The 25,509-nt window shown below is 45.1% G+C and overlaps 1 protein-coding gene across 2 annotated transcripts in view; it reads left to right on the plus strand.

Annotated features, from left to right (window-relative positions):
• The window catches only part of LOC110526625 (talin-2), a 125,424-nt gene that overhangs the window by 70,638 nt on the left and 29,277 nt on the right, over window positions 1–25,509 (plus strand). For both annotated transcript variants that reach the window (XM_090222649.1, XM_036964205.2), the window contains exons 22-31: window positions 2,109–2,237; window positions 15,822–15,935; window positions 16,126–16,239; window positions 16,513–16,647; window positions 16,843–16,971; window positions 17,094–17,196; window positions 18,076–18,284; window positions 22,389–22,508; window positions 22,723–22,920; window positions 24,195–24,334. In XM_090222649.1, the coding sequence (XP_090078775.1) occupies window positions 2,109–2,237; window positions 15,822–15,935; window positions 16,126–16,239; window positions 16,513–16,647; window positions 16,843–16,971; window positions 17,094–17,196; window positions 18,076–18,284; window positions 22,389–22,508; window positions 22,723–22,920; window positions 24,195–24,334 (1,391 nt within the window). The remainder of the gene's footprint in view (window positions 1–2,108; window positions 2,238–15,821; window positions 15,936–16,125; window positions 16,240–16,512; window positions 16,648–16,842; window positions 16,972–17,093; window positions 17,197–18,075; window positions 18,285–22,388; window positions 22,509–22,722; window positions 22,921–24,194; window positions 24,335–25,509) is intronic.

Here is a 25,509-nt window from a genome sequence, read left to right on the forward strand (position 1 = left end):
GTAGGTTGTACTAAAGTAGAATATTACCGATTCGTCCTCTACACAACTAGAGCAGTGAAATTCCTCAAACTCCCTTCCAAGAACGATGATCTGTCCTGTCCGTTGTTTTCCCCTTCCTGTACACACAAGGTGACCTGTTCGTTGTCTGCCTGGATGTGCTGGGGAAAAGAGGACCCGGCTGCTGACCCTAGAGAGAGACGTCTGTTTTTGAATCCCAGAATGTCTTTCAGAGCAGTGTATGGCCACAGCAGGATGTCCCGTGTTGTCCCTCAGATCACCATGTTCCCATGAAGTGACCTCATCACTAATGAACCCACTAATGATACCTCTGAGGTATCACTGATTGTACTGCTGTGTCCAGCTATGGTGGCCTTCCTATTTAAACACCACCCAGAGACCAAGAGACTGAGCGGTTCTCACTGACTGGAGGAGGACAGGCATCGCTATGGGGTCTGAAAGAATTTGGCTAGTCTTAACCCTTTCTATGTCATACTTTCTCTAAAAAAACTACAGGTTGTAATTCACAGAGCTGCCAGTGTATTTATTTTGTTTTTTATTGAACCTTTATTTAACTAGGCAAGTCAGTTAACAAATTATTATTTACAATTTACATTGACATGCTTTATATGGTTTATATGGTTATCCAAATGGGGTTGTATTGCATTTGTTTACATTCATTCAAACCAGAGCTTTTTCCACTGCTATTTGGGTGCTTCCTGGTTGTCTAGTTAAATATCAGTCTACTTTTATTCAGGCAGTCCACTTGATTCTTCATCTGCTCCTCAGCCTTACAGACAAGCATTAATGTCCCTGCCATCATGAATGCTAAATGGGGCCGTATCTTACAGCTGGTTAGATGCTTTTGATTCCACATTAATCACATTATAGCAGCTATCTTTATCACTATCAGTGATGGATTTGCCCAGCCACTGTTTCCTTGGTAACTGTCAGAAAGGGGGCTGTATTCAGCACTATAGCACTACCCCTAGTTGCAGGTAGCCTAGCAGTTAGTGTTGGGCAGGTAACCAAAAGTGAAAATCTGTCAATCTGCCGTTGAGCAAGGTACTTAACCCTAATTGCTCCAGGGTTGCCGTCAACATTGGCTGATCCCTGGTTGTAACCCAGGGTCTCGGAGGGGGGGGGGGGATATGCACAAAAAATATATATTATACGAGGCTAATATAAGCGTCCTATAATTGATTGATTGAGGGTAGAGATGGTTTTGCTGAGGCATGGAGAAAGGATTGTGTCAGTAGTGGGGACTCCACAGAAGATGGCAGCTCTTCGTTTGGCTTTCTCTCAAAGCTGTGTGCTGAGAAATCTGGACATTAGCCATGTGGTTTAATTTCGGACACTACTGTGTTTTCATTTCCAATCCCTTTTATTATTAGGATACAATTGGTTTTCCCTTCAGTGACAATTTCTGATCACACATAAGTGACAGTTAACCTGGTGTACAGGAAGCAGCGAATAGTATCAATGATAGCCAGCCCAGTACAGGCTAACATGACACACTTTTATGAAAAAAACTGTTTTGCATTTCAACAGTCAATCACATTATTCCCCTCTACTCTTGAGGAATTAGAACTGTAATGTCTATTCACATTAGTCTGGGCTTACTATAAACATCACCTTGGGGCTGTGGGTGGTATGTTTTTAGTGTGTGTGTGTGTATTAGAGAGATATAAGATGGCTGCTGTAATGTACTGTGGAGGGTTACATTCAGCAGCAGGTGAGGGAAGCGCCTGGCTGCTTAATTAACTAAATGGCATGGAGGCTTAGGCTCTAGATTCTCTTCATTCCCTCAACAATAGGACGCACAGAGGCTCTTAGGGATATTGGTTTGTGTGAACTGAACCCAGTCACGTACAATCAGAGACAGCTGGAGAGACAGAGAGAGGTAAAGAGAGCTGGAGCCAGAGGAGGAGGTAATGAAAAGGAATCTTGATGTTTCCTCAACAAGTTGTTGATAGATAGACAAAGAAGAGCTGATGTCATTACAAACGGACATGATTACAGTTGGACTCTAGCACTTTCCCTGGATGCATCTCCATCTGCTCCAATTTAATGATGGATGAGGTGTGTGTGTGTGTGTGTGTGTGTAACAGGGCGCAGCGGCATACCCAGAGAACGAGGACCAGCAGCAGAGACTGAGGGAGGCGGCTGAGGGGTTGCGCGTGGCCACCAACGCTGCAGCTCAGAACGCCATGAAGAAGAAGCTCATTAACAGGCTAGAGGTCAGTTGGATGAGTCTGAGCTAGGCTGGGCAGAGCCATATATGTACAGTATACCTATGGGTGGCTCCGCGAGTTTGGTGCTAAGGTGGCGTCCCATTAATGGGTTTGCCAAACTCTGTATATGGCTCTGGGGCTGAGTAAGCAGGCACTTCCACTTGTCGCCTCATCATAGCTCTTGCTCTACATACACACCACATTGTCAGTCGCATGGAAAACAACAGGCTTTGAGTGAAAGTCTAGAAATAGTCTTTTTGATATGCTGTGTTATTTTGGGCTTTAGGTTAACGTGCAGAGGTGATTACATTTCCAGAGCTATTATTTCCAACTGTTGATGTAAACCATGCAAGAACAGTTATATACAGTACAGGACATTACTGAGTGTGTTTGGAGAGCTACAGTGTACTCTGGGTACATTCAACTGTTATAGAAACTTCCTTTCCCTTCCTGTTTACATTCTGAGAAGTCCTTGTAGGTTTTCCTTCATATGAAAGTAGAGACCATCCAGTATCATTCTTCAATCGTCATCCTACTAGCCACTGAAATGTAAAAGGAGCATTTTACATATGAGGGTGAGCTCGGTTTGGTGTTTTGAAAGTGTGTTAAAAAGTTTCTTAGTATCTAGCTATCTTTTTTGAGTTTGGATCCCGAGACGCAGTTGGCATCAGTTGCTGGGTCTGCTACTCTCTGTCCAGTGATCCTGCCGACCAAGACCGTTTCGGAGGAGCTACAGTGCCTTGCGAAAGTATTCGGCCCCCTTGAACTTTGCGACCTTTTGCCATATTTCAGGCTTCAAACATAAAGATATAAAACTGTATTTTTTGGTGAAGAATCAACAACAAGTGGGACACAATCATGAAGTGGAACGACATTTATTGGATATTTCAAACTTTTTTAACAAATCAAAAACTGAAAAATTGGGCGTGCAAAATTATTCAGCCCCTTTACTTTCAGTGCAGCAAACTCTCTCCAGAAGTTCAGTGAGGATCTCTGAATGATCCAATGTTGACCTAAATGACTAATGATGATAAATACAATCCACCTGTGTGTAATCAAGTCTCCGTATAAATGCACCTGCACTGTGATAGTCTCAGAGGTCCGCCAAAAGCGCAGAGAGCATCATGAAGAACAAGGAACACACCAGGCAGGTCCGAGATACTGTTGTGAAGAAGTTTAAAGCCGGATTTGGATACAAAAAGATTTCCCAAGCTTTAAACATCCCAAGGAGCACTGTGCAAGCGATAATATTGAAATGGAAGGAGTATCAGACCACTGCAAATCTACCAAGACCTGGCCGTCCCTCTAAACTTTCAGCTCATACATGGAGAAGACTGATCAGAGATGCAGCCAAGAGGCCCATGATCACTCTGGATGAACTGCAGAGATCTACAGCTGAGGTGGGAGACTCTGTCCATAGGACAACAATCAGTATATTGCACAAATCTGGCCTTTATGGAAGAGTGGCAAGAAGAAAGCCATTTCTTAAAGATATCCATAAAACGTGTCGTTTAAATTTTGCCACAAGCCACCTGGGAGACACACCAAACATGTGGAAGAAGGTGCTCTGGTCAGATGAAACCAAAATTGAACTTTTTGGCAACAATGCAAAACGTTATGTTTGGCGTAAAAGCAACACAGCTGAACACACCATCCCCACTGTCAAACATGTTGGTGGCAGCATCATGGTTTGGACCTGCTTTTCTTCAGCAGGGACAGGGAAGATGGTTAAAATTGATGGGAAGATGGATGGAGCCAAATACAGGACCATTCTGGAAGAAAACCTGATGGAGTCTGCAAAAGACCTGAGACTGGGACGGAGATTTGTCTTCCAACAAGACAATGATCCAAAACATAAAGCAAAATCTACAATGGAATGGTTCAAAAATAAACATATCCAGGTGTTAGAATGGCCAAGTCAAAGTCCAGACCTGAATCCAATCGAGAATCTGTGGAAAGAACTGAAAACTGCTGTTCACAAATGCTCTCCAACCTCACTGAGCTCGAGCTGTTTTGCAAGGAGGAAAGTTTTATATCTTTATGTTTGAAGCCTGAAATGTGGCAAAAGGTCGCAAAGTTCAAGGGGGCCGAATACTTTCACAAGGCACTGTATTTGGTGTAGCTGCTTGCTAGCTGCCTATCAAGCTAGTAGGGTTTTCTTGAGGGCTTGAACGCAGCCCGTGGCTGGGATCACAGATTGTCCCAGGCTTGTGGCTGTCTAGATCCCTGCTGTTTGTTGTTTTCAATCTTCCCTGCAACCTGCCCTATCTGGAACTGCGAGGAGTAACAGCGTAACCTACGTTGCTAGGTACCATGACAAAGACCAAAGCTGGCAGGAGTACTGTTGAGGACAGTGGTGTGTCTCTGTCACAGGTGTATGAACAACAACAACCCAAAAATTCTACATGCAGTTTCAACAACAAGAAAATGGCTTGTAGTGTTTTGTCCAAATACTGGTGGACTGAAACTAATAAAAGAATGGATGACCTGACCAGAGAGGTCCAGGACCTGAAGAACAGTTTGCAGTTCTCCCAGGGTCAGCTCGATGAGTTTAAACAGGAGAAGGGCAAGATGACAGCAGTCTGTAAGTCATTGAGAGAGGACATCAGTTCTGTGTATGAATCCATGATAACATTGACGGAGAACAAATTATCTCGAGGGACAATCAAGGTTGAACAACATGGTTGTGGACGTAATTGCAGAATCGCCACATGCGACCTGGATGGAGTCTGAGGACAAAGTGAGGGAAATGATCTCGGAGAAACTGAAGATGGACTCCAAGAAGATTGAGTTGGAGCGCGCCCACAGAACTGGAAAGCCCACCACCGGCCCAGGTGACAGGCCCGTAGTGGTCAAGTTCTTGAGGTTTATTGCACACACTGTATATAGACTTTTCTATTGTGTTATTGACTGTACGTTTGTTTATCCCATGTGTAACTCTGTTTGTGTGGCACTGCTTAGCTCTATCTTGGCCAGGTCTCAGTTGTAAATGAGAACTTGTTCTCAACTAGCCTAACTTGTTAAATGAAGCAGAAATTAAAAATACAATTTTAAAAAAGGACAAGGTAGCTGTTCTGGAAAGAGCCAAGAACTTGAGAGGAACGTGTACCTTCCTCAATGAGGACTATCCTGAAGCTGTGCACCAGAAGAGGAATTAACTTATCTTGGCCATGAAAGCTGCCAGAGTGGGTGGGGACATTGCTTACATCCGCTATGACAATGCTCGCTATCCACCCTCCTTCCCAAAACCCTGGAAGGGATGAGAGAGCCAAGCCTATGGGTTTGTAGCTTCAACCCCGCAGCACACACAGACTCACTTACACACACTGACTGATTCATGGAATATTTATTTCTCACACAGAATAGAATAGGTCGACTTTTGCACTATGGGAGATAGTAGATTGATATAGGCTAGTGCTTTTGCTGTTCGTTAGGCCTACTCATCTTGTTGGCTGATGAAAAGTAAATGTGGACAGTTCTTTCAATATCTTCAATATGCACCTCGGAACTGGATATGACTGAGAGCCGTGTGAGTGAGAGATGCTTCGGATTGTGTTGCACACTCAGGAAGAAGGGCAAAACGCAGCACTGCAAAAGGCATGGATTTTTTTAGGGTGCCTTACGGCCACGAAGGGGATACCACTGAAATTCGAGGCATTATCAAGTGCTTGTCAAATTGTGAATGAGAGACTATTGGCGTGTGTACAGCCTGTGCAAAAACAAAGCCGAGCTCATGCCTTTCGAGAGTTTTTCAAATCATCATTAGTCTCATCATGCAGCCTTGCAATGTATTAAAAGTCAAAACATAAACATAGCCCACTGTTTGTAGAACAACTAAAGTTACATTAATACATCTAAATTACGCATATAGGAGTACCTATTTCTTTGTTAACCGCTCAACACAGAATAGGTTGTGTGCGCATGTGCTCACTCCCTCAAATAAATTGTTTTGGAGAAAATATTTATATTTTATTCAGCTTTGTTCAATTGTATTCTTCATACTATAAAATAATGCCACAGAATTATAATCAAATCGTATCTGCTAAATTAAGTAGTGTAGCCCACAGCCATTTGGCATAGCCACATCAGGACCTAACATAAGGACAACTCCGAGTATGCTATTCTTTTCTTCTGAAATAGACTCTATTTTCTTATCATGCTTCTTTAGACCTGTCTAAAATAAATAATGGATTTATTGTGAAGGGGTAGGCTATATTACATGGATTTATTACACTTTTTAAAATGGCTTGTAGGCTATGTGTGGAAGCCAGGAGATGCTAAATTTGTTTGTTAATTAATGGTCAGTTACCTTGAGACCGGCAGTTATTTGCTTGACAGTCACCGGCTGACGAAATTTTGTGACCGCCACAGCCCTAAACAAGATTGTCCATGTATCGATCACATAAAGCGGCCTTTACTGGTTCTAACAGCAGACCTATCAACTTGCTGCCAGCTCTTAGCAAACTGTTGGAAAAAATGGTTTGACCAAATACAGTGCTATTTCTCTATAAACAAATTAACAACAGACTTTCAGCATGCTTATAGAGAAGGGCATTCAACATGTACTGCACTGACACAAATGACTGATTGTTTTATAAGAAGATTGTGGGAGCGGTACTGTTAGATTTCAGTGCAGCCTTTGATAGTATTGACCATAACCTGTTGCTGAGAGAACTTGTGTTGTGGCTTTTCAATCTCTGCCATATCGTGGATTCAGAGCCATCTATCTAATATAATTCAAAGGGTTTTATTTAATGGAAGCTTCTCTGTCAAACATGTAAAGTGAGGTGTACCGCAGGGCAGCTCTCTAGGCCCTCTACTCTTTTATATTTTTTACCAATGACCTGCCACTGGCATTAAACAAAAGCATATTTGTCCATGTATGCTGATGATTCAACCATATACACATCGGCAACCACAGCTAATTAATTCACTGAAACCCTTAACAAAGAGTTGCAGTCTGTTTTATAATTGGTGGCCAGTAATAAACTGGTCCTAAAGCTAAGAGCATTGTATTTGGTACAACTCATTCCCTAAGTTCTAGACCTCAGCTGAACCTGGTAATGAATGGTGTGGCTGTTTAACAAGTTGAGGAGACTAAATTACTTGATGCTATCTTAGATTGTAAACTGTCATGGTCAAAACATATAGGTGCAATGGTTGTAAAAATGGGGAGAGGTCTGTCCGTAATAAAGAGATGGGGAGAGGTCTGTCCGTAATAAAGAAATGGGGAGAGGTCTGTCCGTAATAAAGAGATGGGGAGAGGTCTGTCCGTAATAAAGAGATGGGGAGAGGTCTGTCTGTAATAAAGAGAAGGGGAGAGGTCTGTCCGTAATACAGAGATGGGGAGAGGTCTGTCCGTAATAAAGTAATGGGGAGAGGTCTGTCCGTAATAAAGAGATGGGGAGAGGTCTGTCCGTAATAAAGTAATGGGGAGAGGTCTGTCCGTAATAAAGAGAAGGGGAGAGGTCTGTCCGTAATAAAGAAATGGGGAGAGGTCTGTCCGTAATAAAGAGATGGGGAGAGGTCTGTCCGTAATAATGGGGAGAGGTCTGTCTGTAATAAAGAAATGGGGAGAGGTCTGTCTGTAATAAAGAGATGGGGAGAGGTCTGTCTGTAATAAAGAGATGGGGAGAGGTCTGTCCGTAATAAAGTAATGGGGAGAGGTCTGTCCGTAATAAAGAGATGGGGAGAGGTCTGTCCGTAATAATGGGGAGAGGTCTGTCTGTAATAAAGAAATGGGGAGAGGTCTGTCTGTAATAAAGAAATGGGGAGAGGTCTGTCTGTAATAAAGAGATGGGGAGAGGTCTGTCCGTAATAAAGAGATGGGGAGAGGTCTGTCCGTAATAAAGAGATGGGGAGAGGTCTGTCTGTAATAAAGAGATGGGGAGAGGTATGTCCGTAATAAAGAGAAGGGGAGAGGTCTGGCCGTAATAAAGAAATGGGGAGAGGTCTGTCTGTAATATAGAAATGGGGAGAGGTCTGTCCGTAATAAAGAGATGGGGAGAGGTCTGTCCGTAATAAAGAGATGGGGAGAGGTCTGTCTGTAATAAAGAAATGGGGAGAGGTCTGTCCGTAATAAAGAGATGGGGAGAGGTCTGTCCGTAATAAAGAAATGGGGAGAGGTCTGTCCGTAATAAAGAAATGGGGAGAGGTCTGTCCGTAATAAAGAGATGGGGAGAGGTCTGTCCGTAATAAAGAGATGGGGAGAGGTCTGTCTGTAATAAAGAGATGGGGAGAGGTCTGTCCGTAATAAAGTAATGGGGAGAGGTATGTCTGTAATAAAGAGAAGGGGAGAGGTCTGTCCGTAATAAAGAGATGGGGAGAGGTCTGTCTGTAATAAAGAGAAGGGGAGAGGTATGTCTGTAATAAAGAGAAGGGGAGAGGTCTGTCCGTAATAAAGAAATGGGGAGAGGTCTGTCCGTAATAATGGGGACAGGTCTGTCCGTAATAAAGAAATGGGGAGAGGTCTGTCCGTAATAAAGAAATGGGGAGAGGTCTGTCCGTAATAAAGAGATGGGGAGAGGTCTGTCCGTAATAAAGAGATGGGGAGAGGTCTGTCCGTAATAAAGAGATGGGGAGAGGTCTGTCTGTAATAAAGAGAAGGGGAGAGGTCTGTCTGTAATAAAGAGATGGGGAGAGGTCTGTCCGTAATAAAGAGATGGGGAGAGGTCTGTCTGTAATAAAGAAATGGGGAGAGGTCTGTCTGTAATAAAGAAATGGGGAGAGGTCTGTCCGTAATAAAGAGATGGGGAGAGGTCTGTCCGTAATAATGAGATGGGGAGAGGTCTGTCCGTAATAAAGAGATGGGGAGAGGTCTGTCCGTAATAAAGAAATGGGGAGAGGTCTGTCCGTAATAAAGAGATGGGGAGAGGTCTGTCCGTAATAAAGAAATGGGGAGAGGTCTGTCCGTAATAAAGAGATGGGGAGAGGTCTGTCTGTAATAAAGAGATGGGGAGAGGTCTGTCCGTAATAAAGAGATGGGGAGAGGTCTGTCCGTAATAAAGAGAAGGGGAGAGGTCTGTCCGTAATAAAGAAATGGGGAGAGGTCTGTCTGTAATAAAGAAATGGGGAGAGGTCTGTCCGTAATAAAGAGAAGGGGAGAGGTCTGTCTGTAATAAAGAGATGGGGAGAGGTCTGTCCGTAATAAAGTAATGGGGAGAGGTCTGTCTGTAATAAAGTAATGGGGAGAGGTCTGTCTGTAATAAAGAGATGGGGAGAGGTCTGTCTGTAATAAAGAGATGGGGAGAGGTCTGTCTGTAATAAAGAAATGGGGAGAGGTCTGTCCGTAATAAAGAGATGGGGAGAGGTCTGTCTGTAATAAAGAGATGGGGAGAGGTCTGTCCGTAATAAAGAAATCGGGAGAGGTCTGTCTGTAATAAAGAGATGGGGAGAGGTCTGTCTGTAATATAGAGATGGGGAGAGGCCTGTCTGTAATATAGAGATGGGGAGAGGTCTGTCTGTAATAAAGAGATGGGGAGAGGTCTGTCCGTAATAAAGAGATGGGGAGAGGTCTGTCTGTAATAAAGAGATGGGGAGAGGTCTGTCTGTAATAAAGAGATGGGGAGAGGTCTGTCTGTAATAAAGAAATGGGGAGAGGTCTGTCTGTAATAAAGAAATGGGGAGAGGTCTGTCCGTAATAAAGAGATGGGGAGAGGTCTGTCTGTAATAAAGAGATGGGGAGAGGTCTGTCCGTAATAAAGAAATCGGGAGAGGTCTGTCCGTAATAAAGAGATGGGGAGAGGTCTGTCTGTAATATAGAGATGGGGAGAGGCCTGTCTGTAATATAGAGATGGGGAGAGGCCTGTCCGTAATAAAGAAATCGGGAGAGGTCTGTCCGTAATAAAGAGATGGGGAGAGGTCTGTCTGTAATATAGAGATGGGGAGAGGCCTGTCTGTAATATAGAGATGGGGAGAGGTCTGTCTGTAATAAAGAGATGGGGAGAGGTCTGTCCGTAATAAAGAGATGGGGAGAGGTCTGTCTGTAATAAAGAGATGGGGAGAGGTCTGTCTGTAATAAAGAGATGGGGAGAGGTCTGTCTGTAATAAAGAAATGGGGAGAGGTCTGTCTGTAATAAAGAAATGGGGAGAGGTCTGTCCGTAATAAAGAGATGGGGAGAGGTCTGTCTGTAATAAAGAGATGGGGAGAGGTCTGTCCGTAATAAAGAAATCGGGAGAGGTCTGTCCGTAATAAAGAGATGGGGAGAGGTCTGTCTGTAATATAGAGATGGGGAGAGGCCTGTCTGTAATATAGAGATGGGGAGAGGTCTGTCTGTAATAAAGAGATGGGGAGAGGTCTGTCCGTAATAAAGAGATGGGGAGAGGTTTGTCCGTAATAAAGAGATGGGGAGAGGTCTGTCTGTAATAAAGAGATGGGGAGAGGTCTGTCTGTAATATAGAGATGGGGAGAGGCCTGTCTGTAATATAGAGATGGGGAGAGGTCTGTCTGTAATAAAGAGAAGGGGAGAGGTCTGTCCGTAATAAAGAGAAGGGGAGAGGTCTGTCTGTAATAAAGAGATGGGGAGAGGTCTGTCTGTAATAATGGGGAGAGGTCTGTCCGTAATAAAGAAATGGGGAGAGGTCTGTCTGTAATAAAGAGAAGGGGAGAGGTCTGTCCGTAATAAAGAGAAGGGGAGAGGTCTGTCTGTAATAAAGAGATGGGGAGAGGTCTGTCTGTAATAATGGGGAGAGGTCTGTCCGTAATAAAGAAATGGGGAGAGGTCTGTCTGTAATAAAGAGAAGGGGAGAGGTCTGTCTGTAATAAAGAGAAGGGGAGAGGTCTGTCTGTAATAAAGAGAAGGGGAGAGGTCTGTCCGTAATAAAGAGATGGGGAGAGGTCTGTCTGTAATAAAGAGATGGGGAGAGGTCTGTCTGTAATAATGGGGAGAGGTCTGTCCGTAATAAAGAAATGGGGAGAGGTCTGTCCGTAATAAAGAGAAGGGGAGAGGTCTGTCTGTAATAAAGAGAAGGGGAGAGGTCTGTCCGTAATAAAGAAATGGGGAGAGGTCTGTCCGTAATAAAGAGATGGGGAGAGGTCTGTCTGTAATAAAGAAATGGGGAGAGGTCTGTCCGTAATAAAGAGAAGGGGAGAGGTCTGTCTGTATTAATGGGGAGAGGTCTGTCCGTAATAAAGAAATGGGGAGAGGTCTGTCTGTAATAAAGAGATGGGGAGAGGTCTGTCCGTAATAAAGAAATGGGGAGAGGTCTGTCCGTAATAAAGAAATGGGGAGAGGTCTGTCTGTAATAAAGAGATGGGGAGAGGTCTGTCCGTAATAAAGAAATGGGGAGAGGTCTGTCTGTAATAAAGAAATGGGGAGAGGTCTGTCTGTAATAAAGAAATGGGGAGAGGTCTGTCCGTAATAAAGAAATGGGGAGAGGTCTGTCCGTAATAATGGGGAGAGGTCTGTCCGTAATAAAGAAATGGGGAGTGGTCTGTCCGTAATAAAGAAATGGGGAGAGGTCTGTCCGTAATAAAGAGAAGGGGAGAGGTCTGTCCGTAATAAAGAGATGGGGAGAGGTCTGTCCGTAATAAAGAGATGGGGAGAGGTCTGTCCGTAATAAAGAGATGGGGAGAGGTCTGTCCGTAATAAAGAGATGGGGAGAGGTCTGTCCGTAATAAAGAGATGGGGAGAGGTCTGTCCGTAATAAAGAGATGGGGAGAGGTCTGTCCGTAATAAAGAGATGGGGAGAGGTCTGTCCGTAATAAAGAGAAGGGGAGAGGTCTGTCTGTAATAAAGAAATGGGGAGAGGTCTGTCCGTAATAAAGAGATGGGGAGAGGTCTGTCTGTAATAAAGAAATGGGGAGAGGTCTGTCTGTAATAAAGAGATGGGGAGAGGTCTGTCCGTAATAAAGAGATGGGGAGAGGTCTGTCTGTAATAAAGAGAAGGGGAGAGGTCTGTCTGTAATAAAGAAATGGGGAGAGGTCTGTCCGTAATAAAGAGATGGGGAGAGGTCTGTCCGTAATAAAGAGATGGGGAGAGGTCTGTCTGTAATAAAGAGATGGGGAGAGGTCTGTCTGTAATAAAGAGATGGGGAGAGGTCTGTCCGTAATAAAGAGATGGGGAGAGGTCTGTCCGTAATAAAGAAATGGGGAGAGGTCTGTCCGTAATAAAGAAATGGGGAGAGGTCTGTCCGTAATAAAGAAATGGGGAGAGGTCTGTCCGTAATAAAGAAATGGGGAGAGGTCTGTCCGTAATAAAGAAATGGGGAGAGGTCTGTCCGTAATAAAGAAATGGGGAGAGGTCTGTCCGTAATAAAGAAATGGGGAGAGGTCTGTCCGTAATAAAGAAATGGGGAGAGGTCTGTCCGTAATAAAGAGATGGGGAGAGGTCTGTCCGTAATAAAGAAATGGGGAGAGGTCTGTCCGTAATAAAGAGAAGGGGAGAGGTCTGTCCGTAATAAAGAGATGGGGAGAGGTCTGTCTGTAATAAAGAGATGGGGAGAGGTCTGTCTGTAATAAAGAGATGGGGAGAGGTCTGTCTGTAATAAAGAGATGGGGAGAGGTCTGTCCGTAATAAAGAAATGGGGAGAGGTCTGTCTGTAATAAAGAGATGGGGAGAGGTCTGTCCGTAATAAAGAAATGGGGAGTGGTCTGTCCGTAATAAAGAAATGGGGAGAGGTCTGTCTGTAATAAAGAGAAGGGGAGAGGTCTGTCCGTAATAAAGAAATGGGGAGAGGTCTGTCTGTAATAAAGAAATGGGGAGAGGTCTGTCTGTAATAAAGAGAAGGGGAGAGGTCTGTCTGTAATAAAGAAATGGGGAGAGGTCTGTCTGTAATAAAGAAATGGGGAGAGGTCTGTCTGTAATAAAGAAATGGGGAGAGGTCTGTCCGTAATAAAGAGAAGGGGAGAGGTCTGTCTGTAATAAAGAAATGGGGAGAGGTCTGTCCGTAATAAAGAGATGGGGAGAGGTCTGTCTGTAATAAAGAGATGGGGAGAGGTATGTCTGTAATAAAGAGATGGGGAGAGGTCTGTCTGTAATAAAGAGATGGGGAGAGGTCTGTCTGTAATAAAGAGATGGGGAGAGGTATGTCTGTAATAAAGAGATGGGGAGAGGTCTGTCTGTAATAAAGAGATGGGGAGAGGTCTGTCTGTAATAAAGAGATGGGGAGAGGTCTGTCTGTAATAAAGAGAAGGGGAGAGGTCTGTCTGTAATAAAGAGATGGGGAGAGGTATGTCCGTAATAAAGAGATGGGGAGAGGTCTGTCCGTAATAAAGAGATGGGGAGAGGTCTGTCCGTAATAAAGAGATGGGGAGAGGTCTGTCTGTAATAAAGAGAAGGGGAGAGGTCTGTCTGTAATAATGGGGAGAGGTCTGTCTGTAATAATGGGGAGAGGTCTGTCCGTAATAAAGAGATGGGGAGAGGTCTGTCCGTAATAAAGAGATGGGGAGAGGTCTGTCCGTAATAAAGAGATGGGGAGAGGTCTGTCCGTAATAAAGAAATGGGGAGAGGTCTGTCCGTAATAAAGAGAAGGGGAGAGGTCTGTCTGTAATAAAGAGAAGGGGAGAGGTCTGTCCGTAATAAAGAGATGGGGAGAGGTCTGTCTGTAATAATGGGGAGAGGTCTGTCTGTAATAAAGAAATGGGGAGAGGTCTGTCCGTAATAAAGAGATGGGGAGAGGTCTGTCCGTAATAAAGAGATGGGGAGAGGTCTGTCCGTAATAAAGAGATGGGGAGAGGTCTGTCCGTAATAAAGAGATGGGGAGAGGTCTGTCCGTAATAAAGAAATGGGGAGAGGTCTGTCCGTAATAAAGAGATGGGGAGAGGTCTGTCTGTAATAAAGAAATGGGGAGAGGTCTGTCCGTAATAATGGGGAGAGGTCTGTCTGTAATAAAGAAATGGGGAGAGGTCTGTCCGTAATAAAGAGATGGGGAGAGGTCTGTCCGTAATAAAGAGAAGGGGAGAGGTCTGTCCGTAATAAAGAGAAGGGGAGAGGCCTGTCTGTAATAAAGAGATGGGGAGAGGTCTGTCCGTAATAAAGAGATGGGGAGAGGTCTGTCCGTAATAAAGTAATGGGGAGAGGTCTGTCCGTAATAAAGAAATGGGGAGAGGTCTGTCCGTAATAAAGAGATGGGGAGAGGTCTGTCCGTAATAAAGAGAAGGGGAGAGGTCTGTCCGTAATAAAGAGAAGGGGAGAGGCCTGTCTGTAATAAAGAGATGGGGAGAGGTCTGTCTGTAATAAAGAGATGGGGAGAGGTCTGTCTGTAATAAAGAGATGGGGAGAGGTCTGTCTGTAATAAAGAGATGGGGAGAGGTCTGTCCGTAATAAAGAAATGGGGAGAGGTCTGTCCGTAATAATGGGGAGAGGTCTGTCCGTAATAAAGAGAAGGGGAGAGGTCTGTCCGTAATAAAGAGAAGGGGAGAGGTCTGTCTGTAATAAAGTAATGGGGAGAGGTCTGTCCGTAATAAAGAGATGGGGAGAGGTCTGTCCGTAATAAAGAGATGGGGAGAGGTCTGTCCGTAATAAAGTAATGGGGAGAGGTCTGTCCGTAATAAAGAAATGGGGAGAGGTCTGTCTGTAATAAAGAAATGGGGAGAGGTCTGTCCGTAATAAAGAGAAGGGGAGAGGTCTGTCCGTAATAAAGAAATGGGGAGAGGTCTGTCCGTAATAAAGAGAAGGGGAGAGGTCTGTCCGTAATAAAGTAATGGGGAGAGGTCTGTCCGTAATAAAGAGATGGGGAGAGGTCTGGCCGTAATAATAAAGAGATGCTCTGCTTTTTTAGACACCACACTCCAAAAAGCTCTAGTTTAGTTTTGTCTTACCTTGATTATTGTGTGGTCCAGTGCTAAAAGAAAAGACCAAGATAATCTGCCGCTGGCCCAGAACAGAGGCACACCTTGCTTTTTATTGTAATCAGAAGGAGGATATAAGTACTATCCATGTTAGACTCTCTTGGCTAAGAGTTGAGGAGAGACTGACTGCATCACTTCTTTTTATAAGAAACGTGTTGTAAATCCCAGATGGTTTGCATCGTCAACTTACACAGAGCTCTGACACACACACTTACCCCACCAGGCATGCCACCATGGGTCTTTTCAGTCCCCAAATCCAGATCCAATTCAAGAAAGCGTACAGTATTATATAGAGCCATTATTGTATGGAACTGCGTTCCAACTCATACTGCTCAAATGAACAGCAAACCTGGTTTCAAAAAACCAATAAAGCAACACCTTCCCTATTTGACCTAGATAGTTTGTGCGTGTATGTCTTGATATGTCCTTGAGCTGTTCTTGTCTGTTAATGTTCTGTATTGTTTATGTTTTGAGTGGGTCAGAGGCTCTCACAACAGCTAATGGGGATCCAAATAAAATACCAAATCAGGAGATGGTTTGAACCCTACTGCCCGACATTAAAGATGGCACGACAAATATTTGATCTCTGACCCGAGGAACCCTGGCTCTAAACGGAGACTGTCTGCCTCCCAAATGGCACTCTATTCCCTTTAGTACGGTTATTTTGACCATGGGCCTCCTGGTAAAAATAAGTGCACTATAAAGGGAATGGGGTGCCATTTGAGAGGCATCTTGTGTGTGTTTTGATTCGTCGAGGCAGTGATTCTAAACATGCCTGACGTGTGTGACATTCCAACAGAATGCCGCCAAGCAAGCTGCAGCTGCAGCCACCCAGACCATCGCTGCCTCCCAGAATGCAGCAGCCTCCAACAAGAACACCGCCGCTCACCAGCAATTGGTGCAGAGCTGCAAGGTACTGGGGATAAGTCTCTTAATGCCAGGGGACATTGCCAGTTGCTTGCATTGAACAATTTCTATGCCTACTGTAGTTATACAGTAGGTGCTACAGCTATATACAGCTATATAGGTGCTACAGCTATATAGAAACTGTGGTTGAATACTGTATGTGTGTTGACTGTTTATGTATGTGTGCGGCTCACTAGGCCATTGCAGACCACATTCCCCAGCTGGTTCAGGGGGTAAGGGGCAGCCAGGCCCAGCCTGAAGACCTCACTACCCAGCTAGCCCTCATCATCACCAGTCAGAACTTCCTACAGGTGCTCCACCAGTGCCAGTCTGGCTCCTAATCTCTCCACATATTGAATGAAGGGATCTCAATATATTGTACAGTGCTGACGTGTGTGTGTGTGTGTGTGTGTGTGTGTGTGTGTGTGCTTGAAAGCTTATAAAGATATATTATTGATGATGATGTCTAATACTTGGGTAAGGCTGGGTTTTGTAGTCATAATAGATTCAAAGAAAGACTTATATTCTCTGGTCCAAAACATCTTCTTGGGATGAATTTGACATTCCTGTTTCTGTCATGACAGCCTGGCAGTAAGATGGTGACATCAGCGAAGTCGTCTGTTCCCACGGTGATGGACCAGGCCGCTGCTATGCAGCTGGGACAGTGTGCCAAAAACCTGGCCACCAGCCTGGCAGAGCTCAGAACCGTAGCACAGAAGGTACATATATACACACACACACACACTTAAGTCATACCTGTCGCTCACCTCTGTCACTTTGTGAGGGTACCTATCCCCTGTTAGGACTAGCCAGCTTCTGATAGACTAGGACACTAAATACCAGCTCAGATGGGATAAAAACTGTCAGTCTAGAATGACTAATTCAATGGTCTGCTCTCTCCTTGTGCTCTTTAGGCCCACGAAGCCTGCGGCCCCATGGAGATCCAGTCAGCTCTCACAGCCGTCCAGACTCTGAAGACTGAGCTCCAAGACGCCAAGATGGCTGCCATAGACATGCAGCTGAAACCACTACCTGGAGAATCGGTCAGGGAAATCTGATTCATTGAATTAATCAACGTCTCATTACTTCTACTGATTACTCTTTCATCCATTGCTGAGTCTGTTTGTCTGGGTGTCTGATGTACTGTGTGCTGTTCTCTCTGCAGATGGAGAAGTGTGCTCAGGACCTGGGCAGCACCTCCAAGTCTGTGGGATCCTCCATGGCTCAGCTGCTCACCTGTGCTGCACAGGGCAATGAACACTACACAGGTACTGTACTACTGCCCTGGGGCTCCCATTCTAATTAGAGAAATACTGCTAAATAGCAAACTCCATAGCACCACCAGGATGTCTATAATAGTATATTTCACTTTTGACTACAGATTTTACTGTTACTACTGAAAACTTCAACATATTTGATGCTTCAAGGTCAATAGTAGATTAGATTCAACCTTTACTCTCTGGAAAGTAGCACAAAGACTAAAACAGAAGAAATCCTTCCCCTACTTCAATAGATGTGACATTCCTTCAGTAATCTTGTCTAGATGAATGGGGTAATGCAAGCTGATTCAATTTACTAGATTCTTCCCCAATGTGTTGTGTTGAAGCTGAAATGTTGCATTCCCTTGTTGAGGTAGTCATAGTTTAGACCTTATGAAACTAAACCAGAGGCTCTTGCTACCTGGTATAGCACACTGTCAACATGAGAGGGCTATGGATATCGGAGGTCATAAAATGCATTTATTAAGGCTTAATTCAATCTTCTGAATGTATGTGGATGTTTGGGGGTCCTGTTGGTTCCAGACTTGGTGCATCGGTACCGCTTGCCGTGTGGCAGTAGAGAGAGAGCTTGCCGTGCGGGCAGTGGAGAGAGAGCTTGCCGTGCGGCAGTGGAGAGAGAGCTTGCCGTGCGGCAGTGGAGAGAGAGCTTGCCGTGCGGCAGTGGAGAGAGAGCTTGCCGTGCGGCAGTGGAGAGAGAGCTTGCCGTGCGGCAGTGGAGAGAGAGCTTGCCGTGCGGCAGTGGAGAGAGAGCTTGCCGTGCGGCAGTGGAGAGAGAGCTTGCCGTGCGGCAGTAGGGAGCTACTTCCTTAACTCTTCTTTATTTGTAGCATTCCAACCCCTACTCACCATTTGTATATTTACCTCCAGGGTTAGCAGCCAGAGAGACGGCCCAGGCCCTGAAGACTCTAGCCCAGGCAGCTCGGGGCGTGGCAGCCTCTACCACCAACCCTCAGGCAGCGGCGTCCATGTTGGATTCAGCCTGTGATGTTATGGAAGGCTCGGCCATGCTGATCCATGAGGCCAAGCAGGCCCTGGTCTCTCCCGGTGACTCAGAGAGCCAGCAGAGGCTAGCCCAGGTGAGTGGGGGACTTCAGTACAATAACGTGCAGAGCCATATAGGAATGAAGCTACTGTACAGTCGTGGACAAAATTTTTGAGAATGACACAAATATTAATTTCCACAACATTTGCTGCTTCAGTGTCTTTAGATATTTTTGTCAGATGTTACTATTGAATACTGAAGTATAATTACAAGCATGTCATAAGTGTCAAAGGCTTTTATTGATAATTACATGAAGTTGATGCAAAGAGTCAATATTTGCAGTGTTGACCCTTCTTTTTCAAGACCTCTGCAATCTGCCCTGGCATGTTGTCAATTAACTTCTGGGCCACATCCTGACTGATGGCAGCCCATTCTTGCATAATCAATGCTTGGAGTTTGTCAGAATTTGTGGGGTTTTGTTTGTCCACCCGCCTCTTGAGGATTGACCACAAGTTCTCAATGGGATTAAGGTCTGGGGAGTTTCCTGGCCATTCCTGGCCAAAATTGATGTTTTGTTCCCTGAGCCACTTAGTTATCACTTTTGCCTCATGGCAAGGTGCTCCATCATGCTTGGAAAGGCATTGTTTGTCACCAAACTGTTCCTGGATGGGTGGGAGAAGTTGCTCTCAGAGGACGTGTTGGTGCCATTCTTTATTCATGGCTGTGTTCTAGGCAGAATTGTGAGTGAGCCCACTCCCTTGGCTGAGAAGCAACTCCACACATGTCTCTTGATGTTTTACTGTTGGCATGACACAGGACTGATGGTAGCGCTCACCTTGTCTTCTCTGGACAAGCTTTATTCCGGATACCCCAAGCAATCGGAAAGGAGATTCATCAGAGAAAATGACTTTACCCCAGTCCTCAGTAGTCCAATCCCTGTACCTTTTGCAGAATATCAGTCTGTCCCTGATGTTTTTCCTGGAGAGAAGTGGCTTCTTTGCTGCCCTTCTTGACACCAGGCCGTCCTCCAAAAGTATTTTGCCTCACTGTGCGTGCAGATGCACTCACATCTTGCCTGCTGCGATTCCTGAGCAAGCTCTATATTGGTGGTGCCCCGATCCTACAGCTGAATCAACTTTAGGAGACGGTCCTGGCGCTTGCTGGACTTTCTTGGGCGCCCTGAAGCCGCCTTCACAGCAATTGAACCGCTCTCATTGAAGTTCTTGATGATCCGATAAATGGTTGATTTAGGTGCAATCTTACTGGCAGCAATATCGTTGCCCGTGAAGCCCTTTTTGCAAAGCAATGATGACGGCACTTGTTTCCTTGCAGGTAACCATGATTGACAGAGGAAGAACAATGATTCCAAGCACCACCCTCCTTCTGAAGCTTCCAGTCTGTTATTCGAACTTAATCAGCATGACAGAGTGATCTCCAGCCTTGTCCTCGTCAACACTCACACCTGTGTTAATGAGAGAATCACTGACATGATGTCAGCTGGTCCTTTTGTGGCCGAGCTGAAATGCAGTGGAAATGTTTTTGGGTGGATTCAGTTCAGAGGGACAGAGTTCATCTGATCACTCTTCATAATATTCTGGATTATATGCAAATTGCCATCATACAAACTGAGGCAGCAGACTTTGTAAAAATGTATATTCGTGTCATTCTCAAAACTTTTGGCCATAACTGAATATCTCTATAAAAGGCTTTGCTATGTGTATGGACAGTTGAAGTCAGAAGTTTACATACACTTAGGTTGGAGTCCTTAAAACTAGTTTTTCAACCACTCCACAAATTTCTTGTTCACAAACTATAGTTTTGAGAAGTCGTTTAGGACATCTACTTTGTGCATGACACAAGTAATTTTCCCAACAATTGTTTACAGACAGATTCTTTCACTTATATTTCACTGTATCACAATTCCAGTGGGTCAGAAGTTTACGTACACTAAGTTGACTGTGCCTTTAAACAGCTTGGAAAATTCCAGAAAATGATTTCATGGCTTTAGAAGCTTCTGATTGGCTAATTGACATAATTTGAGTCAATTGGAGGTGTACCTGTGGATGTAGTTCAAGGCCTACCTCCAAACTCGGTGTCTCTTTGCTTGACATCATGGGAAAATCAAAAGAAATCAGCCAAGACCTCAGAAAATAAATTGTAGACCTCGACAAGTCCAGTTCATCCTTGGGAGCAATTTCCAAACGCCTGAAGGTATCACGTTCATCTGTACAAACAATAGTACACAAGTATAAACACCATGGGACCACGCAGCCATCATACTGCTCAAGAAGGAGAAGATTTCTGTCTCCTAGAGATGAACGTACTTTGGTGCAAGAAGTGCAAATCAATCCCAGAACAACAGCAAAGAATCTTGTTAAGATGCTGGAGGAAACGGGTACAAAAGTATCTATATCTACAGTAAATCGAGTCCTATATCAACATAACCTGAAAGACCGCTCAGCAAGGAAGAAGCCACAAAGATCATACTTTTTGGAGAAATGTCCTCTGGTCTGATGGAACAAAAATAGAACTGTTTGGCCATAATGACCATCGTTATGTTTGGAGGAAAAAGGGGGAAGCTTGCAATCGGAAGAACACCATCCCAACCGTGAAGCACAGGAGTGGCTGCATCATGTTGTGGGGGTGCTTTGCTGCAGGAGGGACTGGTGCACTTCACAAAATAAGGTGGATATATTGAAGCAACATCTCAAGATATCAGTCAGGAAGTTAAAGCTTGGTCCAAATGGGTCTTCCAAGTGGACAATGACCCCAAGCATACTTCCAAAGTTGTGGCAAAATGGCTAAAGTACAACAAAGTCAAGGTATTGGAGTGGCCATAACAAAGGCCCGACCTCAATCACATAGAACATTTGTGGACAGAACTGAAAAGGTGTGTGTGAGAAAGAGGCCTACAAACCTGACTCAGTTACACCAGCTTTGTCAGGAGGAATGGGCCAAAATTTACCCAACTTATTGTGGGAAGCTTGTGGAAGGCTACCCAAAATGTTTGACCCAAGTTAAACAATTTAAAGGCAATGCTACCAAATACTAATTGAGTGTGTTAACTTCTGACCCACTGGGAATGTGCTGAAATAAATCATTCTCTCTCCTATTATTCTGACATTTCGCATTCTTAAAATAAAGTGGTGATCCTAACTGACCTAAAACAGGGAATTATTACTAGGATTAAATGTCAGAAATTGTGAAAAACTGAGTTTAAATGTATTTGGCTAAGGTGTATGTTAACTTCTGACTTCAACTGTATATGGCTCTGCTAACATCCATACTTTCCATCTATTCAGTATAATTGTCCTCTGTCTGAATGGAGTTGGCTGTGGTTGGTGCTCTTAGACAACCAAAGGGCTACTAGAGTTTTAAAATCACCACTTTTATTCAGGAAGTCTTGGCTTGTGTTACACGGAAGGTCAAGTGAGAGGCAACTATTTTTTATTGTAGAGCTTCCACAGATCACTTCTCACAACTTCAGTATCTGGTTGTAAAATAAATAACTTTTTGTAGACAAATAATAGTTCACATTTTATCAGCCCAGCTGAACATAACACTGATCACCTGTCAAACACAGTGAGGTGTTCACCCTCAGCAGGAGATTCACAACTTTAAGCCCACATCAATTATTAATGCCTGGTCCTCCCCATATAACCTTCCCACCAGATGAATAAATTATGCATCTGTAGATGCTACTGCAGATAAAGGGACAGACTAGACACAGTATTGTGGTGTTTGTTCTGTTCCTTTGCAAATGAGAGAGAAATAGGACCCATTTTACATGGTGTTGAAGATCCCTTTGGTTTTGAATGGAATCCAATGAAAGTCCTTCTCTTTCAAATCTTACCAAATAAGTCTTCAATTGTCTCTTTTTATCTTTTCAGGTAATCCTAGTTGTGCATTCAGTAATCCTTTCAGCAGCACGACTCCCGTTCTGTTGCTAGGCCCCACAGGGACACAGACATATTGGTTGGCATATGTTCTGTTGGAAACAGAAGTGCAAATTAGGAACATCAATTACTCCGCTATGCTTCTTGGCTCATTAGCATTTTAAGATTGTGATTGCAGCTCAGCAACATCACTACTGTGGAAAACAACTCCGTTCGCGCATGAATGATCACACTTGACACACACGCAGGCATGCTCACAAACACACACCTGTGCTCACACACACCTGTTCTCTCTGCTTCAGGTGGCCAAGGCTGTGTCCCACTCTCTGAATAACTGTGTCAACTGCCTGCCTGGCCAGAAGGATGTGGACATGGCCCTCAGGAGCATTGGAGAGGCCAGCAAGAAACTGCTGGGAGAAACGGTAAGTTCTCCACTTCCTTAAGTAAAGGTTACTTTATTGAAAAAACATTCACGTAAAGCCACTGATTACCCCAGAGTTAATCACCCGTTTATTGATTTAAAACTGCCCCTAGGTCAAACACTTATCAAATGTTTTTAAACCAAACTTACATTTATTGCACCACAACCTAAACACTGACTGTCTTTGTTGTCTCTCTGTATTTCTCTCTCTGTAGCTCCCTCCATCCACCAGGTCATTCCAGGAGGCCCAGAGCGAGCTGAACCAGACCGCAGCAGATCTGAACCAATCAGCAGGAGACGTGGTCCATGCCTCCCGCGGCTCCAGCACCCAGCTCGCAGACGCATCTGGGAAGTTCAGCGAAGACTTTGATGAGTTCTTGGACGCCGGCATTGAGATGGCTGGGCACACTCAGGTGCAGTCACAGTGGTCTGTCTGTGTGGTACTGAACGTGTTCCGTAGAGTTCTTGGACACTGGCATTGAGATGGCTGGGCACACTCAGTGTGTGGTCTGTCTGTGTGGTACTGAACCTGGAACGTGTTCGTTAGGGCACACCACACCACACCACACCGCACCACACCATCGCAATGGAAACCATAATGAACCTTTTTTTATTTTTGAATTTTTATCCCTTTTTCTCCCCAATTTCGTGATATCCAATTGTTGTAGTAGCTACTATCTTGTCTCATCGCTACAACTCCCGTACGGGCTCGGGAGAGACGAAGGTTGAAAGTCAAGCGTCCTCCGATACACAGCGCGCATCCAACCCGGAAGCCAGCGTGTCGGAGGCTACACCGTGCACCTGGCAACCTTGGTTAGCGCGCACTGCGCCCGGCCCGCCACAGGAGTCGCTGGTGCGCGATGAGGACATCCCTACCGACCAAGCCCTCCCTAACCCGGACGACGCTAGGCCAATTGTGCGTCGCCCCACGGACCTCCCGGTCGCGGCCGGTTACGACAGAGCCTGGGCGTGAACCCAGGGACTCTGATGGCACAGCTGCAGTACAGCGCCCTTAACCACTGCGCCACCCGGGAGGCCAATGAACCTTTCTCATTGACAAGTTCACATAGTGCCTCCCCGTTCCACGCAGTTTTGTTGTTTTATTTTGTGCCTAAAGAACACAAAAACGAGGGACCATACTGGATTTGACCGTTTTAGTGTGACTCATTTATTTACATAAGCCTTTTGGACGTAAGAACCAACTGTATAATTTATCAAAGCTGATATGATGGAAAATAGAGGAGGAGAAGTTGACCAATTGGCCTCAAAAGTCATAGCTTGGCCAACCATCAGTCTATCTATTTGTTGATGAACTTTCCTTATAGATACGGAATATTTAATTGAATTGCCTCAGAGCGGCGGTCTGTTAAATTTAGTCTAAATAAGATGACAGTTGAAGGTCTTTTCCGGACTGCCTTGCTGATAAGAAAGGAGGAAATCTTAGTGGCATGACACTGATTACCAAATCAGACCCAGGTGACTGCAGGAACTGCCAGCAGCAGAGTTGGAACCAGAGAGTCTATGTTTAGAACAGAGTTTGAGGGGAACAATAGACATGTTAAGCTTTGGGTTTTGGGTTCATTTAGACTCTAAATGACTAGCAACATTTCATGCCCTTTCTGTATGACTTTCTGCAACTAGTGTTTATGACTTGTAATAACTGGTGATTCTGCTGTGGATGTTGTAGAGGAAAGATGAGCAGATCCAGGTGATAGGTAACCTGAAGAACATCTCCATGGCTTCCAGCAAGCTGCTCCTGGCAGCCAAGTCTCTGTCTGTAGACCCTGGGGCAGCTAACGCCAAGAACCTTCTGGCTGCTGCTGCAAGGTACCTACCATACACTGCCCTCTATGTGGGCTCTCACAATACCACACCTGTTGATTGGTTATTTATTATGTCTTGTTGGATTTAGAACAGGAGATTTTTCACCCACAGTTCATTCCAGTTTTGCAATGTGTTACAATACGCTTATGCCAGGGCCAAAGCAATGGGAGGTTTCACTGTGCCGTAGGAAGGGACAAGGCTTTTGATGTGACACACATGCACTTCGCAATCTCACACCTCCAGTGTAGCTCCACTTCACAGCAGAAATGTCCTCCTAGGTGGTAGATGAAGTGCTGTCTCCCTTCAGGCTTGTGGAGGCTGTTAATTTCCTGTCTGGTAATTGGAAGGTTAAGAGGGAGGTGTGTGACTGAAATGTCTGACTGGTTCACTGAAACCTGCTGGAATTCTGCTGAAAAAAGAGCGAGAGAGGGAGGAGGAGGGGAGAGACCAGAGGGACCCCCAGAGCACAATATTAGATTTGGAACCAATGGAGCCTGGGAACTTGTGTTTGTGTAATGGAGCTGAACGCTGGTCTAAGTGCCTCTCATTTTGAACTTCTCTCGCCCTCTCTCTCGGTTTCTCTCTCTCTCGGTCTCTCTCAGGCTCTCTCTCTCTCTCTCTCTCTCTCAGGCTCTCTCTCTCTCTCGGTTTCTCTCTCTCTCGGTTTCTCTCTCTCTCGGTTTCTCTCTCTCGGTCTCTCTCTCGGTCTCTCTCGGTCTCTCTCAGGCTCTCTCTCAGGCTCTCTCTCAGGCTCTCTCTCAGGCTCTCTCTCAGGCTCTCTCTCAGGCTCTCTCTCAGGCTCTCTCTCAGGGCTCTCTCTCTCGGTCTCTCTCGCTCTCGGGCTCTCTCACTCGGGCTCCTCCCCTCTCTCGGTCTCTCTCAGGCTCGCTCTCTCTCTCTCGGGCTCTCTCTCTCTTGGGCTCTCTCTCTCGGGCTCTCTCTCGGTCTCTCTCTCTCTCGGGCTCTCTCACTCGGGCTCCTCCCCTCTCTCGGTCTCTCTCTCTCTCGGGCTCTCTCTCTCTCGGTCTCTCTCTCTCGGGCTCTCTCTCTCTCTCGGGCTCTCTCTCTCTCTCGGGCTCTCTCTCTCTCGGGCTCTCTCTCTCTCGGGCTCTCTCTCTCTCGGGCTCTCTCTCTCTCGGGCTCTCTCTCTCTCGGGCTCTCTCTCTCAGGCTCTCTCT

This window comes from Oncorhynchus mykiss, chromosome 26 (genome assembly GCF_057628025.1).
Source record: "Oncorhynchus mykiss isolate SJ-2025 chromosome 26, ASM5762802v1, whole genome shotgun sequence".
NCBI lineage: Eukaryota > Metazoa > Chordata > Actinopteri > Salmoniformes > Salmonidae > Oncorhynchus > Oncorhynchus mykiss.